The 18,447-nt window shown below is 44.8% G+C and overlaps 1 protein-coding gene across 1 annotated transcript; it reads right to left on the bottom strand.

Annotated features, from left to right (window-relative positions):
• Positions 1–699: 699 nt before the first annotated feature.
• KCNJ8 (potassium inwardly rectifying channel subfamily J member 8) lies at positions 700–8,339 on the bottom strand. Its single transcript, XM_086756805.1, has 3 exons — positions 8,013–8,339; positions 7,296–7,742; positions 700–3,574 (listed from the first exon to the last, which is right to left on the bottom strand). Exons 2-3 carry the CDS (start codon positions 7,658–7,660, stop codon positions 2,674–2,676), a joined length of 1,266 nt encoding a protein of 421 aa, XP_086612931.1. The 5' UTR covers positions 7,661–7,742; positions 8,013–8,339; the 3' UTR covers positions 700–2,673.
• Positions 8,340–18,447: the final 10,108 nt, after the last annotated feature.

Raw genomic sequence — 18,447 nt, 5'->3', positions numbered from 1 at the left:
TTAAAATAAAACCCCTTTCATCTGATACAGTTGCCAGGGAGAATAAATAAATAAACATATTGAGCTGTGAGGCTGCCAGCTGATCTCCTCTCAGCAGGCATGATGCTGCAAAGCCTGCAAGGCCTGAAACCTGCCCTTCAGTGAGGAATGCAGCTCCCAGCCCCAAAATGTCCCTGCCACTCTCCATGTTGGGAGCTGGCCGGGCAGCTTACCCCGACTGCTTCTGCCACTGGCCTCTTTCAGGACTGCAAAAGGGCTTTGCGCTAAGGGATTTTCTGCAAGGACCAGGAGCACAACACATACGAACATGACATTCATGAAACTAGGATCTGCCTTGTGTTTCTATTCGGCATCCTTGCATATGACTGAGGTGCCTTAGTGTTACCTCAAAATACCAGTATCCCTACAATAGCCTTATTGGAAAGAAAGTATATTAAGTGTAAAGCAGAGAGAGAGATAAAGGCAAAATAAATATTGGAAGGAAGAATGTACTTAAGGAGAAAAATAGAAAATGGTTTTGAGTAAAAAAAAATCTCAGCCACAATACTGAGAGAATACTGAGATAATACCAAATTATTACTCAACAGGACTGTGGAAAAGGTATGGATACAAGAAAGACTAAAAGTATAGAAGAATGAATGGTGAAAACAAAGGAAAAGAAAGGAAGAAATAGGGAAAAATCAGAGACAGAAGAAATAATTATTGTAATTTTTTTTTTTTATTTTGTAGAAAATTTGCTTTTGTACAGCATCTGACTTAACTATTTATCAAACAGACAGCCTCAAAGAAATTCACAGCCCTGGAAACGGAGGCCAGAGACAAATTGTATATACTTCCCTCTGACTCTTCTTGGAGACTACAGATGTTCTTTGTTTGGACACACAATGGACAGATTAATATATCCAGATGTTCACCATCCATCCTCCCAGAACATTAATGGGCAGGCCAGGGAGTGAATGCTTTTAGCAGAAACTTCAGTTTCCGCTACTGCTTCAGATTAAGTATTTTGTCAGTGTTTATTTTCTGGACAGCACCTGCTCCAAACGTAGAGAGCCTACACTACAGAGCAATGTCTCTCCATGTCACCACTCAAGACTGCACGAAGCCGGCAAACCATCCATACGAGTACTGATGAACTGATTTCCAAAAAGAAAGGGAATCCAGCATTGCCTTTTGATATTTAAATTTATAAAAGTATTTAAGTGGTTGAGTGACTTGGAGAGTCAGCACAGGGATAGTACTTCTCTTAAACCACAGACATAAGGCAACTCCTGCAAGAAATCTGAACAGAAATTTGTCCATAATTATGCTTCTTATTTATAGAGGAAAAAAAAAATCACGCATCAATTTAGCATCACCAAATGTGGTACAACTAGTTGCCATACATTTTTTTATTCTTGTAGAAAAACTTGTGATGACATTTTTGGGAAGGATCTAGATAACAAATGCCCATTTTAATTTGAAGAGAAAAGCTGCTTATCACCAATTCCCAATGCCATGTTATATAAAAATACAGGAAAGACACTACTGAAAAATTGTAATTCAGCAGCAGCACCCAAGTCCCCCTGAAAATTATTCAGAGAGTTTTGGAAATATTATCTTTAATATTATTGGCATGGTTCCCTCTCATTCCCATTTTTGAATTCCCACTGGCAAAAAGTAACCATCTGCTGAAGTAAACAGACTTAATTCTACAACAAAAAATTACTGTAAGTGAAGGAAGTACACTTGTTGCCTTCAGTGTATGAATCTACAAGAGAAAACAAAACAGGATTTAGTCTTCCACCAAGACGAAGAGGATGTTAAAGAGGCATGTGCTTTTTTTCAACTTGAATAATTTCAGTTAAATGGATGCTCAGGTGGCAGCTGGGAGGACTTGAGTTTCTCAGCTTCGGCTACAGCTACGTTACAGATGCACGCTGTAGCACGCTACAGCAAAGTATCTCACCCTGAGAAGAAGAGCAGTGCTGTGCAAGAGGCTGTGCCAGTTCACTGGTTCTCCTGCTGGTGCTGCCCAGAGTGGCACTGGTTTTCCTGTGCGATGGTCAGGTCACTTCAGTTGACCTGAATTTGCTCTCAGAATGCCTTTGCCATAAACCAATGGAAAGAAAAGATCTGGAAAACGGAAAGTAAAATCCTGGCTCTTCTCCAGTGAAATAATTGAGGAATTTAGCTACTCCTTTCAAAAGAACAAGAAATTCAGCCCGCAAAAGTTCAATATCCATATATTCCACACGAAATCTGTGGAAGCTGTTATATGTAGTAGTTTTGAAAAAGCACTCACTTCTGCCTGCAGGTGGGTAACCCACTTACACAGAATAAAACAAATTTTGTGACAGCCAGCAGAAGAACATAAGAAAGAGATCCTTGATAGGAAAAACATGATTAAAAAAATTAGCATGCCATTAAAACAAATATAAATACACATTATATTACATGAGTGAACTGTGTTTTCTTTAGTGTACGTGCCATTTTTTATTAATTCATACACTAAGTGCTAGAGTGTTTCCTAATGCCATTAGGTGGTGCTTTCAGTAAGTAATAGAATAAGTAGTTCTTGGATGGTTCATTTCTGCATCGTGTTCTCATTTTCTTAAGTTAAAGAAAATTTAAACTGAACACCATGGGTGCTTCCTCCTTCTGAAGCCCACTGGCCTCACACAAAGCTGTGTATCACGTTTCTGAGGCACTCTGGCTCCCCTCGGGTGTGATAAACTGCACTTTGGGTACGATAAGGGAGGGATTGGTTCGCCGCATGGAGTTGCTCCTCCGAATGGAGTTGTTTCTTCTCATGGAGTTGCGTTTACGCAGGGAGTTTTGGTGGGACAGTTCGCTCTTCTGCAGGGTCTGGATGAGAATGGACGGCTTCTCATCAAGCTCTCGAGCGCTGCAACGTGGCGCTGCCACTTTGACAGTGTTGCCAAACTTGGAGTAGTCAACTGCGTACACGCCTTCCTCTTCGGTGACGATAGGCACAAAGCGGTGACCCCACAGGATCTCCTCTGCTATGTAGGAGGTTCTTGCCTGTGTCGTGATGCCAGTTGTTTCTACAACTCCTTCAAGTATCACGATGAGCTCCAGGTCCTGAAGTGCCAGGTCAGTAGCCGAGATATCGTAAAGAGGACTCCGCTTGTCTATGACATGACAAATGATTAAGGGAGCCACAAGGAAAATATTGTTGCTTTCAATGGGGTTATCCACAGGGATATCTACTTGGTGAATGGGTATGACTTCGCCTTCAGGGGTCGTAGTCTTCCTTACAACCTGGATTCTCACTGAAGCACTAATTATCATGCTCTTCCTCAGGTCTCCCACTCGAAACATGAAGCAAAGTTTGCCATTTCTAACTGCAATGACCGCCTGCCGGCTGAAAATCAAGGTCTCAGCCCGCCTGTGAGCTTGTGCGGTTTTCATGAATATGCAGCCCAGCATGACAGCGTTGATGATCAGACCCACAATGTTCTGCAGGATCAAGACCGTGATGGCCAAGGGACATTCTTCTGTCATCATCCTGCCCCCAAAACCAATGGTCACCTGAACTTCAATGGAGAAGAGGAAAGCAGAGGTGAAAGACCTGGAGAAGAAGATTGCACAAAGTTAACTCTAAGGACATCGAACACAATCTGAGAAGCTATTAACAAATACTTTCTAGAAACAAACTTAGGGATCTGTTTGTACAGTCCTGGTACACTTAAGCCTTCTGTTAACACCAGCAAAAGCATTGCATGCTTGGTGACTCTGTTTTTGTATGACCAGTGGAGTATCTGATGGTCCCAGGGAAGACCTTGGAGCCTGAGCTCCTAAAAGACCATCTGCAACACTAGGTGACCGTGGGAAGCTCACTAGATCCTCTGTTCAGGAACATATGCTACCCACTGTGTTAGCTGACAGTGCTGTAACAACTGGACTTTCCACCTTCTCCATACCATGAAGCTCTTGGTGGAGAGTGGTGGGTTTGGCAATAACGAGCAACTGGCTGGCACACCGAGATTCTTCCACCAGCCTGTGCAGGGAAAGGAAATGGAGAAAATTGCAGCATTTCACTCATACTACCTGAGTCATGGACCCCTTTAACAGGATTTCCTGGAGGGAAAGGGGACAATCCCAGATTTGTGACACTTCCCAAACCCTTGCTCGCCTTGCAACTGAGCCCATGGAATCAGGCTGAACACAGAGGCCAGTGGCCTCCATGGTCTCCTCTGCACATCCCAGCAGGAGGACAATGCTGTGACCCAGGGTTTGGGTTTAGCTCATTGCCGTGGCAAGACTAGCTGGAAAATTTCAACACAGAAGTAGGTTGTAGAAGTGTGGGTTAAGTGTAACGTCCCTAATATGCTACAGTGCTGGACATCAGAGGATGCTGTCCACAAACTTTCCAAACCACATAATTTATAGTGGTCCACAATGTCATAGCCCCATATAGGAGGCTCTTTAGTTTCCTTTTATAACCAGATACATCCTTCACCAAAGTTTCTTAGATTTAAAATCAGTACCTTGGTGTTTATCTGGTAGACTTGCAGCACATTGGGTCTCATATGAACTAGTATCACAGCTACCCTTTTAACACAGAGCAATACACCAACATTTAAAGCAACACCATGCTCAACATGGCTTTCCTGATGCAAAATATGTCCTGCCCATGAAGATAGTTCTCAATCACTCATTGGGTTTGGTTTGCTTTTCAGTTAATCTGCTTTTAAATAATTTTTTCTTTTTTTTTTTCCTAACTATATTTTCAGTGAACCTGGGGTCATGAGGAGACATTAAAATAGCATAGGCAATATCAGGGATAATTTTCTGTAGAACAAGAGAGTTCATCTTTCAAAAAAACAGCCAGTCTCTGCAGAGATATCTTTGAAAGAATTTTGTCTTTTTTTTGCCCTTTCTATTTTTTTTTTTTTAATCTTTGGCAGATTCCCTTGGATTGAGTGGTTTATTTTTGCATTTAACTCTGAAGAAATTAGGGACAAAGGAGTTAACAGAATCCATGGAATAATTTCTTATGTTCATGAATATTTAGTCACACGTAGAATGAAGCTTCTGGTTTAAACTTAATTCAGTCTAATTCAACTTAAAGCTCTGTGGAGTAAATATACTGATTTCCCTTAACAGTACCCCTTTGTGAAAAAAAAAAAAGAAAGGAAGCAGAATCCACTTTTTTACAGTGGAAGTGACAAAAGCAGCATTTTGACCATGTGAAGAGGGAGCCAGAAACTCCAAATCACACTATTCCCACACTATTAGAGCTGTGTAACAGTTTTCCTCTTTGGATAACATTTGCTTTCAGTGGCAAAGAGGTGTGAGACTTAGCAATTCCTGCAGTACTTTGAAAAATTCAAGTGCTATGCAAGTTCTAGGCACTGGTTAAAACTTCCAAAACCAAGTTTCCCATAAATCTGTAATGGCACCTACCCAACAAAGCTCTCCTGAAATATTCGTGGACATAAATCTCAGGAAAGTAGGTTAAAAAAAATGGCCATTATTCTGGCATATATATAATTGCAATATTAAATATATTTCACATGCAACAACTCACCATTCTTTAAAATGCCAGCAATCATACTGCTATTTCACGATTTTGTCCAAAGCGGTAGCCAGATTTAACAAGATGAAGTATTTCACTATGAAGGGAGAAGATTTTCCGTGGCTTGGACATGGACATTTGAGCAGCTATTGGCCGAGCCACCCCAGGTACTTGCACGAGGGAGAGACTTGTGTTCTTTGTCATGGACTAAACCAGAAATGTATTTGCTCTGCTTTCTCACATCCCTCCAGGCTGTCCTTGCAGCAGAGGTTAGCAGCCATCCTGGAAGACCCCCGTGTGCAGGGCTGACGCAGCTCGGACAATGGGGAGGGAGCGAGGCGCATAGACATGGCCATGGGTCTGCCTTGACCCAGGACCCAGGGGCACAAAGTCCTTGACAGCCAGCTCAGGCTCCGCAGGGTGGCCCAGAAGCCCTGTGGGGAACCCCATGGGGTAGGCCAAGCCAAGGGGGCTACCAACCAAGGGGAGGGATGTCCCCTGGATGACCCTGAAGGGCCGGTGGGGTTTGGATGAATCCCACAAATGCCAGACACGCTGAGGGTGACACCCCAGTGGCCACAAGCTGGGTCATGAGGCCTCATTTCAGAAGTAACTGCTTGTGGCCAGTTATTGGAAAAGAAACAAGACAGCACCCCACCCCACCCCGCCCGCGTCCCCAACCCCCCAACCTAATGAAGGTTAGCTTGGAAAAATCCCCTTTTGTTCTAGCTTGGAAAACCCCCATTTAGCAAAAAAAAAAGGTTAAAACAAAGAGAGAAGGAAATGTCTGCTCTTTCATAAGCCAGATACAATGTCCCTTCAAACTTGGTGAGGTGCCTCAAACCTACGTGCAGGAGAAAGGAGAAAAGGGAAGCAGAAACTCTGATGTCTCACCAGACCCTGCAGCCCCCCTCTGCCCCTCACAGCACTGCCATGTGTAACGGCAGCTGTTCTGGGGCAGTCTGACTGTATGGAACCCAGGTTTTTCTGCTTAAAAATCCGGTGCTATAAAAAGAGATTTTACTGATGAGCTGACAAAGGGATATTATCACCTCCAGTAACACTTTTCTATTCCACCTATGTATGTGGAAGTTTATCAGTGCCTTGAAAATTGTCATGGCTTTGGGGATGGAGAGTGAAACACTTCAACCTAGTAGTCCTGTAAGCTTTCACTGAGACATCATGCATGCCATGGAAACTGTTCCTCTGTCAGACTGCTGGCCTATGGCTTCATCAAGGTATTTTGAAGCACCCCATATTTAACTGTCTCACGAGAGTCATCCTGAAGGACACGTAGTTTTGCCCTAAGTGGTACTTTTCTTGCTAGCCCTGCCTGACACCCATGGCTGGTGCCCTGCCTCTCAGGCACTGCTTTTGGGGTGGTCACCTTTTGCCAGTGCGGCTCGCAGCACACACCACGCTGGGGATGCTCCCGCTGCCATAGACGACGTTACAATACATATAACACATACCCACTCTTGTAGCAAGCTCTTATCTCGACAGGCAAGGTATGTTACCCACAGAGTGTGGAGACACATGAAAAGCAGCAGGTCTCCCTCTCTTTCAGATCCTGCAAGGAATCAAAGAAATCTACAGTACAGTATTTTCCAAGCCTGGAAGGCTTGCTGAATTTACATAATCTAGAGGAAAACACTGCACTTTTCAATGGTCTCAGCGGTTCATGTAAACCAAAAGATGCATTTTAGGCATCGGCAGGACAGCAGGCAGCTCTGTTCCCCGCCTTTCTTCATCCCACCAACCTGTACTTTACCTGACACATGTCACACATGGCGTCCACTTTGTGCTGTTCGTAGCACTTTCTGTGCTGGGGTCCATGTCACCGTGGGCGAAAGCCACCAGCCACCACATCATGGCAAAGAGCAGCCAGCTGCACAGGAAGGACATAGTGAAGATGACCAGCGTGTGACGCCACTTCAGGTCCACCAAGGTGGTGAAAATGTCTTGCAGGAAGCGTCCCTGCTCGCGGATGTTCTTATGGGCCAGGTTGCATGCCCCATTCTTGGCAATGAAGCGGGCTTTGCGTGGTCGGTCTCGGATGCGCGGCTTGCGCAGGTTCTCAGCAGCGATCCGTGCCAACACATACTCTTCAGGGATGATACTCTTCCGAGCCAACATCTTCCTGCCACCATAGTCCACTCAGCGAGGTGCGAAATGGGCGGTGGCCCCTCTAGCGCATCTCCGCAGGGCTTGCTCTACCCTGAAAAAAGAAAGAAGCTGGTCAGATTTGTCACCTGTGCTCCGCAGCAAGAAGCCCCGATTTGGCAGACCCTACCAACAACCATTACATTACATGTCACTGTGCGACTACTTATTCTGCAGTGCCCTCCCGCTGTCAGACAATCATTTTTAGATGGCCAAATGGCAGCAGCCCGCAAGAGAAATGAAAGATGCTGTTTGGGCGCTTCCTCGCAGGAAGGAAGGCTGCAGCACAGTTCTTGCAAACTTAGTGTGAAGTAAGAGGACGTACGGCAGGTCGGTTCCTCGGGCTGTTCCCGCAGGAGGTGGCCGTGCCCAGGCGGGTACCGCAACACGCCGCACGAAGTTACTCGCATCCTTCGGAACCTGGAGAATCGGGCTTCTCCGGCTGGAACCAAGGCTGGGGCGCGGAGAGACCCTGCAGACGCGTCTCTTACGGCTACTGCCCCGATGAAAGCCCCTGCCCACCCTTCCCCACCCCCTGCAAGCATCAGGGGAAGGAGCCGAGCTGGAGGTGCGGGAGGCGGGGAACCGCACTCGGCGAAGCGGGCGGCGGCATTTCCCCTTCGCGGCTCTCCTTCCTTTCCGGGGCCCAGCGGGGAAACCCCTCCCTTTATTCCCAAACTTTGTCCCTAAACGGGTGACAGAACCAACCGACGGAAAGCCCGGCTCCCCGCGGCTCCCCGCCGGCTGGCCCGTCCCACCGTGGGAGGGCAGGGGCTGCCTGACCTCCCCCCGCCCACCACTCCACCCCCGGCCGCTTCGCGGGGACCCCCCCCCCACCCTGCGCGGGGCTCAATGGGCCGGCAGGGCGGGGCGGGGGGTGGAGGAGGCGGCCAGTTCGGGGTTGGGGTTCGGGCTGGGGTCGGGGTGAGCGGCAGGGCAGCCCACCCCCCAACCCCCCCGCCCAGGGGCGGGCTGGGTGCCGTGCGGGGCTCAGAGACACCCGCAGGCGCTGCCTCGCGCCGAGCGGGCCCTTGCGGCAGCGACGAGGCATTTTAGGCTGGGTCCAGCAAGTTTAAGTGGTGCTTAGGCTGGCCGCTGGTGCCTTTTTTTTTCGGTGGGGAGCTGGCTCTCTGCCTGGGTAGGGGAAGGCAATCCCCGGCTGCAGCAGGGCAGCGGCGGATTTTACTCCCTCTGGTAAACCCAGAGTTGGGCATTTTTCGCTTTATCTTACCTCGAATCTCGCCGGGGCAGCTTGCAGGCTGGAAGCGAAGCATGTGTGTAAGTGTTCGGAGGACCCAAGCCAGAATCTCACGGCCTTTGCTGCTTTTGACAAACTTAATTACCTGTTTCTGCAGAAAAAAAAAAAAAAAATCATTCCTCTTTGTGGCTCACAACTCTTCTTGGGCACAGCATCAGGTTCGTCACAACGTTCAGCTGGTGTAATGGGCATTGGCAGACGGGTATTTGTGTATGGGATGGGTGCAGGAGAAATTACACCCGATGACAGAAACCAAACAGTAACATCGCAGAAGTTCATTCTTTTTCCCACAGGTCGAGGTTTATAGTTTTGGCTCTTGTGTTTAATGGAAACTTGCATTCTTGGAAATTGCAGCTTTTTTTTTTTTCCAAAGTCTTGGGGTTTGTAGTAGGAAGAATAAACAGTACATCAATTTCATGAAAAGATCTAAATTTAGATTTTAATGAAGCAAAGTGCAGAGATTTCATGGTGTCGGATTAACTCCTCCATGCCCAAGGAGTTTGTGTGTAGAGTAGGGAGGTTTCTGAAGTTTTCTGTGCATCACTCAAGTGAATGACCTCTACAGTATAAAGTTTATACAGAACCTAATACCTTACTTCTCTCTGTAAACTAGAAAAAGAAAGAAACACTTGACAGACCTGCTGCAGTTGGGAATTTTTAAGTGTATTCAGGCTTGGAAAAACTGAGAAGGTGCGTTTGACAGGCAGTGTAATCCTCAGCTTGAAGATATCCACCCTGTCAAACACATGCACATGCTCAACTTTAAATAGATGTGTGATTCCTGGAAACTTTTCTAGCACTATCCTTTTCTAATACCAGATATCCAGTAGTCAGAAGAGAGACAGACTCCAAGCCTCAGTCACATTAGGCAATTAGCTAAACATTTGTGTATGAAATTAACTTCAGGCAGATGACCAGCTGTAGCCTGATACATCTGGTTCTGAAACAATTAACTAGATTGTAACCAGACTCTGAGTGCAAATGCACGAAGTCACTTGGGTGGGTATCTGCAGGGTCAGCGTCCTTCATGCCAACTGTAACACTTTATGGGCTGGGCTTGGAGAACTTGGGACGTTACGCTGCTACAAATGGGGTGGCAAAGACTAGTCTTGGGGGGGCTGACTCATTTGTTTGAGGCAGCCTCCAAAAGTGCATCTCACTTGGGCGTGACGATTGGAAATAACTGATTTAGTGTATCTACAAAAAAAAAGTTCCTTTTCTTTTTTTTTTTTCATTTTCCTTCTGCTTTTCCTCCTCCTTTCTCCCTTTTAGCTCCAATGAAGTATTTGTTCCATGCTAGGGCTAGAAACAAGATTGATGTCCCCCAGTATGTCTGCTAGCTGCCTCTCAGAAAAATAAAGAAACATCTGGGAACTGTGTGGAACCCCCCCTCCTTTTTCATAAGATTCTTGAGTTATATTCTTTTGCTTCTGACACAAATTAACTTGTCTCATATGCCCAATTGCACAGTTTTCCTCTGAGGTTATTCTTGAAATCTGCAGATTTATAAACAGGGACACAGAAACATCAGCAGACGTCACTTTTATTCTCTTACCACCTTACAGTGTAACCCACCACCATGGCTGTGTTCAGCCTCAGCCCCTTCTCTCTCTGCCAAGACCCCTTAGCCACTGCCAGGCTGCTCCTCATCCCGTCTCTGCTGGCAGTGACTGGGACTGTGTGACACCAAATTAACCTGGGGGCTAGCAGCTAGTTTGGCAAAATGGATCCAAATCTTCTTCGAGGGCAGGTGGGAATAAAGAGGGACCTTCCTGAAGCTGGTCAGGTGGAATAGAAACTGCCGCCAGTGCTGATACTGTCAGAGACCCCTACAAACTCTCAGCCCCACTTGTTCCCTGCTACCTTGCTGGGGGCTTCCTCCACCTTCACTGGGCACCATGCAGAACCAGATTTTGTGTAGCTTAGGTAGGAAGGGGTTCCACTGAACACACACAAAAAATCTTGGCACAACCCCAGTGTGACTAAATAAAAGTGACTGATCATTTTCCCCGTCACCATACATTGGAAGAAAAGTGTTCATAAAATCTCATCTTTCCATCTCCACCTGTTCAATACTGAAAGAGCTTCCCCCTCACAGGAGGGGATGCCTCCCTCCTCTCTTACACTTGAGATTAGCCTTGAGGAATCCTGCTGGGCTGTGACTGCTGGAACATGAAGCTCAGGAGCACCAGAACCATTCCCTCTTCCTGGTGAAACATTATGAGACATGATTTTAAGCAGAGCATCCACTTCCCCAAGTTACAGTGTATGAATATGCTCTAGAGAGTGACAGCTACTAAAAATGTTCCCCTTTGCCCTTTTAAATACTTGCTTGGTTGCCACATGCACATTTAAGTCTGAGATTTAAGTAATAACTGGGAAAATCTCCCAAAATGTCTCCTAACCGATTCTGTAAGGAACATAGTGTCTGAGTGCTGTGAACATAGCCTTTTCAGGCAAAGAATGATCAGAATTGATGGCAGGTTTGGGTCTAGTTTTATTACAGCCCATCATCCGTCTCCCTTCTTGCTGTTTCGTTTCGCCTCCGCCCACAAGAGTTACTGATATTATGGTAAATATCACTTTACAATTATGCCTATCTAAAAAAGGATTAAATAATGTGCTTAGACATGAATCTGAAATTTCCACATTATAGCTGTAGTCCAGCCCTTTCAGAAAATCCTGCTTCGTAATAAGTTTTGTTTGAAATTCTAATCTTAGCTTAGAGATAGGATGACTTTGCAGGCGTCCAGAGATGTCATGCACTCAGCACGAGGCTTCCACAAAGACAAAAAGCTGATAAGCCATATTCGGATAGGATGGATGAACTCTTCCCCAGCTGAACTGGCAGTAGATCCATCAAACATGAAAGAGCAGAAACTGCAAACTAAGGGCATCTGTTACCCTGAACTGACTTTTTTTTTTCTGTCTCATGCAAGAGCAGCAGGACAAAAATAGTATTTATCATCAAAATACATGTAAGTAGTGCCCCTCATCTGATACTACTAAGTTGCATAGTGATGTTTGTCAATGTTCTGTGGATTTACTGGCAAAGGAATTATTTCCCAGTAAAACTATCTGGTTTGGAAAGGATATATCTGCCTTGTTCAATGAAATCTGGTACTCTGACTTCTCTGTGCATGTCAGGCTATGCGGTGTAGGCTGTTGACCCTCTACAAAGCTAGAAGTATCTTGGCAGTTCTGTAAATCTCTGTTATGGTACTTCCAGTGCTGACAAACAGGGTCTGGTGCATTTGTTACTGGGGGTTTAGTATTTTCTATCCCCCTGCATGTAGCCACCAGGTAGCACATGGGGCGATATGTTGTGGTTTAGCTTCTGCAGTTCAGTGAGCTGACGGGCACTGCTGGCCATGGCAAAGGTATCCCCTGCCTTTGTGTCTGCTCCCAGCGTGGCATGAGAAAGAAAGAGAGACCCACACCATCTTGGGCGAACTGTCTTGACTGGCAGCAGCTGTATCCCCTAAAGCTCTTCAAGCAGGTCTGAACTTGCTGTAGTTTGCACAGCAGTAGGCTGACTTCAGGACTATCTCTGCTCGCAGCTGGCTGCATGGGCTTGGTGGGCAGGGGTACTCCAGCCAAACCTGCCCAGAGCTGGGCCTCTGCTGCTGCTTGGAATGCCACACATGCTCTCCCACTGGCTCCCGTGGCCTCTGCTAGGAAGCACTGCTGTCCTTTGAGGGCTCACCTGGTACAGCAGAGTGTCAGCACATGGGCCACCACCATGCGTTGGTGAGGGAAGGCATGGTCCTGGAGCAACGCATTCAGTCCTGTAGCATGAGAGAGCAGTTGGGGAAACATTTTGGGCTGGGGCTGCAGCCCCTGGCCTCCTGTACAGTCAGCAATGTGGAGGAAGGAGGGGAGAGAGGAGAGGAAAGGAAAGATTATCACACCCAAATTATGTGGTTCCTACAGTCATTTGATTTATGAAATCCAATATCTTTTAGCCTCTGCTTCCCTACCTCCACCCCTGCTCAAGGGACATGCGTCAGCCAAGAAAGAGATAGTTGAAAGAAATGCCTTGTGTATGTACCTTATATTCACTCTCTGCCATAAGCCCTAGCCTCATTTCCCTCTAGAGATGACCACATTCATATTAAATCCTTGTGCAAAACTCAGCATGATTTCTTGCAGCTCCACACTACTTACCAATCTCCCTATCTTTGTCTTTAATTTTAGCTGTGTCTTTGTTTCTTCCCAGATCTCTCGTTTATAGTGCAGGCTGAAAACCAAAGGCTGCACTTTGCTGAGCCTCGGTGCTACAGAGACTCAGCCTGTCACAACATCTCTGCACCAGGGACACTGGCACTGCTTTTACCCAGTCCACCTTTTACGTCACAGTATCCCTGACCAGCAAAGCTAAGTAATCCTCTCGGTTTTCAGCTCACAGCAGATAGTAGCTCCCGCATACTTCAGTTTAAGTCTTTAGCTCCAAGTACAGAAATACTGTGCAGTCATATCTAGGACTTACCCAAGTCAACCCCTGCTACGGGGTGAGATCGTAGAATCATAGAATCATAAAATACTTAAGGTTGGAAGGGACCTTTAAAGGCCATCTGGTCCAAATGTCCAGCAAGGAGCAGGGACACCTTCAACCAGATCAGGTTGCTCAGAGCCTCATCCAACCTGGCCTTGAATGTTTCCAGGGATGGGGCATCCACCACCTCTCTGGGCAACTTGTGCCGGTGTTCCACCACCCTCATTGTAAAAAAAAAAGTTCCTGATGTCAAATCTGAATCTACCTCCTTCTATTTTAAAACCATTACCCCTCGTCCTATCACAATAAGCCCTGCTAAAAAAGTTTGTTCCCATCTTTCTTCTAAGCCCCCTTTAGGTACTGGAAGGACTCTATAAGGTCTCCCTGGAGCCTTCTCTTCTCCAGACTGAACAGTCCCAACTCTCTCAGCCTGTCCCCATAGGAGAGGTGCTTGGCCCTCTAAGATGACAACAGTCAAAGTGTTACAGCCTTTTTCTGATACCTGATGCTCTGAAGTACATCTGTCACATTACGTGCCCCTTCCTGGAGCAAGAGTTTCTTCTAAGGCTCCGGGAAGAGACCAGTTTGAGATTGTTTCTTTTCTTCCTCATGCTATAATTTATGGAAAGGCTGTAAATCAGTTTCTAGGTAGGTTGAACATGGTTTCAATAGGTCTCTAGCTGTGTTGCTAATTCACTGAAGTGTTCTTTCCCTTAGGTGCTTCTCCCATCTGGCTCACTGGCTGTTTCCCTGATGACTATTTTTTTCTGTGGAAAAAAACGGATGCTGATTCATCTCTCTATGATGATTCTCATTTATAAGTTTATGGGCCAGACCAGCCTCTGAATAGACTGAGTAGAGATGTGAACTCTTTGCCTCCTCCAGCTGGTGGAGATGTGGATGCCTCTCTTCCCACTCTTTGCCGAACTCTTATGATCAGACCTCATAGAGGCATCAAGTGGTTTAAGTTCCCTGATGGGTGAAACCACGGTGTAGAAGGACTTCCTGCAAGCTCCTAACCTGCTGCACAGTGCCAAGGTGACTCTCTGCAGCTGGGATAGAAGAGCTGGTGGGGACCTTCAGTGCTGTAATTCACATCACCAGGGCATTGGGGAAGAGTTAAATGAGGGTTTGGACTCCTTAGCATTTTCTTCTTGCATTCCTCCATTTTTTTCCCCATGGGTCTACCCATAGTAGACTACACTCAAAACAGCAGAGCTCTCTGAACGTCTGAGCTGTTCACAGGCTCCAGAGAGTCTCAGAGCAAGTTCTACTAAACTGCTTCTCAGCGACCAGGCACGGCTCTGTACTTTCCTCAGTGTCATTGCCCTTGTCCTTCTGCTTAGTCTCATCTCAAATTTCCATACAACATTTGGATTTTAGGTCCTGTGGGGCAGGGATTTTGCCACTAAATTATATCTCAAAGTGTCTAATACCTGAATTTTTAAAAACATCTTCCACTGCAATGTTTCTCCAGTTCTTCCATGGCAGGGTTTTGGCTTGTGTTGAGTCCCAGCCTCCCACCCAGTAACCACACTTGGCTTGGATGTGCAATGCCCCAGGCATGGTCCAGAGACTGTTCTAAATGCGCAGGACGGACAAGGCAACCTTATTTTGGGATAGCTGTGGTTTTAGACACATGGATTCTCTCAGAGGTGGGCTTTGCCATTTTCTTCAGCAGTGTGGACAGAGCCTAAGAGTTGGCTCTAGGAACAGGTAAAGCTGCCTCTGGTGGCAAAGTGCTGGAAATAGCAAAAACCCAGAAATTAACAGAGAGTATGTACTCCTACTGCTGGGACAAATGATAGCTGCCGTTTCTCTTCTCCTTTTCTTGTGGTGGTGTCTGGAGCAACAAAGCCAGGTATTGAGGGCTTTTCATTGCATCTCCTTGTCCAAATTGTGCTTATTCCATTTTGTGTAGCAGGGGCTAGAAGACTTCTGCCTGGCGTCAGCCTCAGAGTAGTATGATAGAATTTTATCTCCTCTTCTGAGAAGCCCAGAGCTGCCTCAGAGGGCTGTACCACCAGCTGAAGGAGATTTTTCTTCTGATTTGTGAAACTGAATTTTTTATATCTCCATCTTTGTGCTTCCAGGACCCTTGCCTACAAGTGACTGATATCTCTGCTAGCTGCAGAGTGAGGGTTAAATTAAGATTGTGCCATTGATGGAGGATAGATGCCATCTCTTATCTCAAGATCATATTACAGAACAACTGGAAACTCTGAGTCCTCTAATCTCAGATGCTGTGGTGAGACCTGGAGAAGTAGATGGCCCCAAACTCGTGTGATTCAGCTGTGGAAATGTGCAGTGCTCAGAACCTCTTAGAACCTCATGTTCCTGCCTTGAGTGAAGAGGCCTAATGGTCATAGCTGGTGTTGCTGAAAGAGTAAAAGCCTAACCTAGCCAGTATGATAAAAACACATATAACCATTAAATATGAATCTCTAACTTTCTGTTTTTCAAAGAATGTGCTGCTTTGGGGCATCTGTAACTGTGATACTAAAAGGTGGTTGTTCTGGACCATGTCATTTACACGAAGCTGCATTAGTTCCTTAGTTACGTGGTTAAATATTTTACTGGACCTTTAAGTGACATTTATGGATGTAAGCTGGTACAGCCAGAAAAACCTGAAGTAAATTAAAGGGAGAGTTAAGAAATGTCATGGGAATAGCTATGAGACACTCTTACGGGCAATTCTAGCTTCATTACTTATTTAAAACTTCTATCCAAATTATGTATGTCCATGTAAGTAATGTATTTATATATAAAATGGACAAATATACATACATGGGAATGAATGCACTGGGCAATGAGACGTGCAACACGGTAATGTGTGAGCTGAATGCTGCATTATTGTATAGTAACTCACAGGGTGAAAATCTCTGTGTTCAGTGAAAACGAAACAAAGCATCTGGCATATGGTGAATGTCAATTACACCAAGTAGAATGTAATTTAAAAAAAAATATATGTTTTTAAAATTACTGTTTGTTTATAGTCTCTGCAGAATGTGGCTTATTATGTTAGAGAAATAAACAGCTCCTGCCAGGAATGTCTGTTATGTTTGCATGTGTAGTGTCTAGGAGCAGACAGATGCTATCATTAGTGAATAATTAATAATAACTGTATTGTAAATAGATTAAGACTTTTCTAAAAATCTCTTTTCTTTTGACAGGTTACATTTGGAAGCTTCTCTGAATCCCATGGCTTCGTACAAGCCAAGACTCTAAGCTGTCTTGCCAAAACAGCATCAGCACATTGCTAATTTGCAAGAGTTGGAGAATTTCTGCCTCACAACAATTTTTTTTGTTATAATTTGAAAACCTGATAATCTTCCTTCACAATTCCACACAGAGGTCAATTCTGGTGGAGAAAAACCAGAGCAGTAAAAAAACAGTGTGGAAATGATTGGGATGTTTGCATGGCAATGAAGAATTTGATTTACAGTTTTGTTTTCAGTCTTTTTTTTTAGTGCTCTCTTAGCTTTGCCTTTGAAAGGATTTATTTCTAAAGAAACTAAAGAGCTCTTCACATGCCATCATTGAATTCATATCAGAGAATTTATGTAACATATTTTGATTTTAAATTAGGCTTTTAAAAGATACTCCTTGAAGGTATAAAATAGTAAGTGTGCTGAAGTAATTTTTGCTTTTAAACACGTTTTATGGGACAATCATTGCTCCAGAGAGATTTTAACAAGTAGCACTGTGGTTTCACTAGGTATTTTAGAACTGATTTGTATTGGGAATATCACAGTGGGGATGCTGGGCCATAGTGCTTGCAAGGGAAACATACGCCAACTTTTGCCACTAGCTAATGGAAACATGATGATGAAAACATGGCCCTTGTCCACAGCTTTTTTATAAAGGTAGCTGTTTGCCTCAAATGCATTATATCACCAGTTGTGATAAAACACCTAGATAGCTTGTGTAAAACATATATGTAATGTTTCCTTCAGCTTCTCATGACACATTCACAGAATAATACGTGAATTGCCATGTTTTCACCACAAAGCACGAGAGCCCACTGCTTTATGAAGCAAAATGAACACAATTCATTAAATCAAGCAATTTATTGTATAAGAAGTTTGAAGAGACCTACTTGACCACATTCAAAACTGATGTCATCTGTATTTTAAGAAAATTAATACAATTACTTTTTACTGACAGAGTTTTTACATATAATGAGATGCCAAATCCTTTGGGCCATATTCATGTTGGTACTAATTGTATTAAGTGGAGATACATTAATTTATAGCAGAGGTGTTTTGCTAGTTTATGCTAACCTAAAAGAAGTTCATCCAAGTGCTTGAGAAACTTCTGATAAAACATTCTTTCAGCTGAACAGTACAGTTGGGAAAAGTAGGCACGCTCTTGCAAATAAAGAGCTTTTTCAGGTCTGCAATGAAACTGGAACTTACAATCACTTGAGATGCCTCTTTTGCATACCAGTTTGCCTAACAAACCAGTGATCTCTCTCTTCACAGTTTGCCTTGCTTATGCCCCTGGCTTGTCAGAGCTATCCCAAACTTCTATAGGGAAGTTTCCTGCCTTGCAGGAAATGCCAGTGGATCAGTGCATCCTCTTCAATTTATACGTGGCTAAAAAATCTCACTGATTGTCTACCTCTACCTCTCAAAGGTTATAAAAGTAGCAATTGAAACAGCAGACATCTAGTTCAAGCTCATTGCCTTGACACCTCCTGCAGCTGCGGGTGAGAGACAGGCACCCCCAGTGCACAAATCATCCCGTTGACGGATGTGACATGGATCTTTGCCTGGTGTTGGAAAAAAGCATACTTTTGTTCTCAGAAACCTTTCTTCTGAACAGAAAGGAAGTGAACCTTGAGTTGCTTGTACTGTATGCTTCAGAAGAAAAGATCCCGTGTGTGTTTTTGTGTATAAGCATACATGCATACAGACAACTTACTGTATATCAAATAGAAAACTTATCCAGGTAGTTTTAACAAGTCTTCATAACAAAGCAGAGGGAGCATGAACAGTTGGTTAT

The sequence above is a fragment of the Chlamydotis macqueenii genome, chromosome 1 (assembly GCF_036417535.1).
Source record: "Chlamydotis macqueenii isolate bChlMac1 chromosome 1, bChlMac1.mat, whole genome shotgun sequence".
In the NCBI taxonomy this organism is placed as follows: Eukaryota; Metazoa; Chordata; class Aves; order Otidiformes; family Otididae; genus Chlamydotis; species Chlamydotis macqueenii.
The sequence above is the reverse complement of the archived record's forward strand: the minus strand, read 5'-3'. Positions and strand labels throughout refer to the sequence as shown.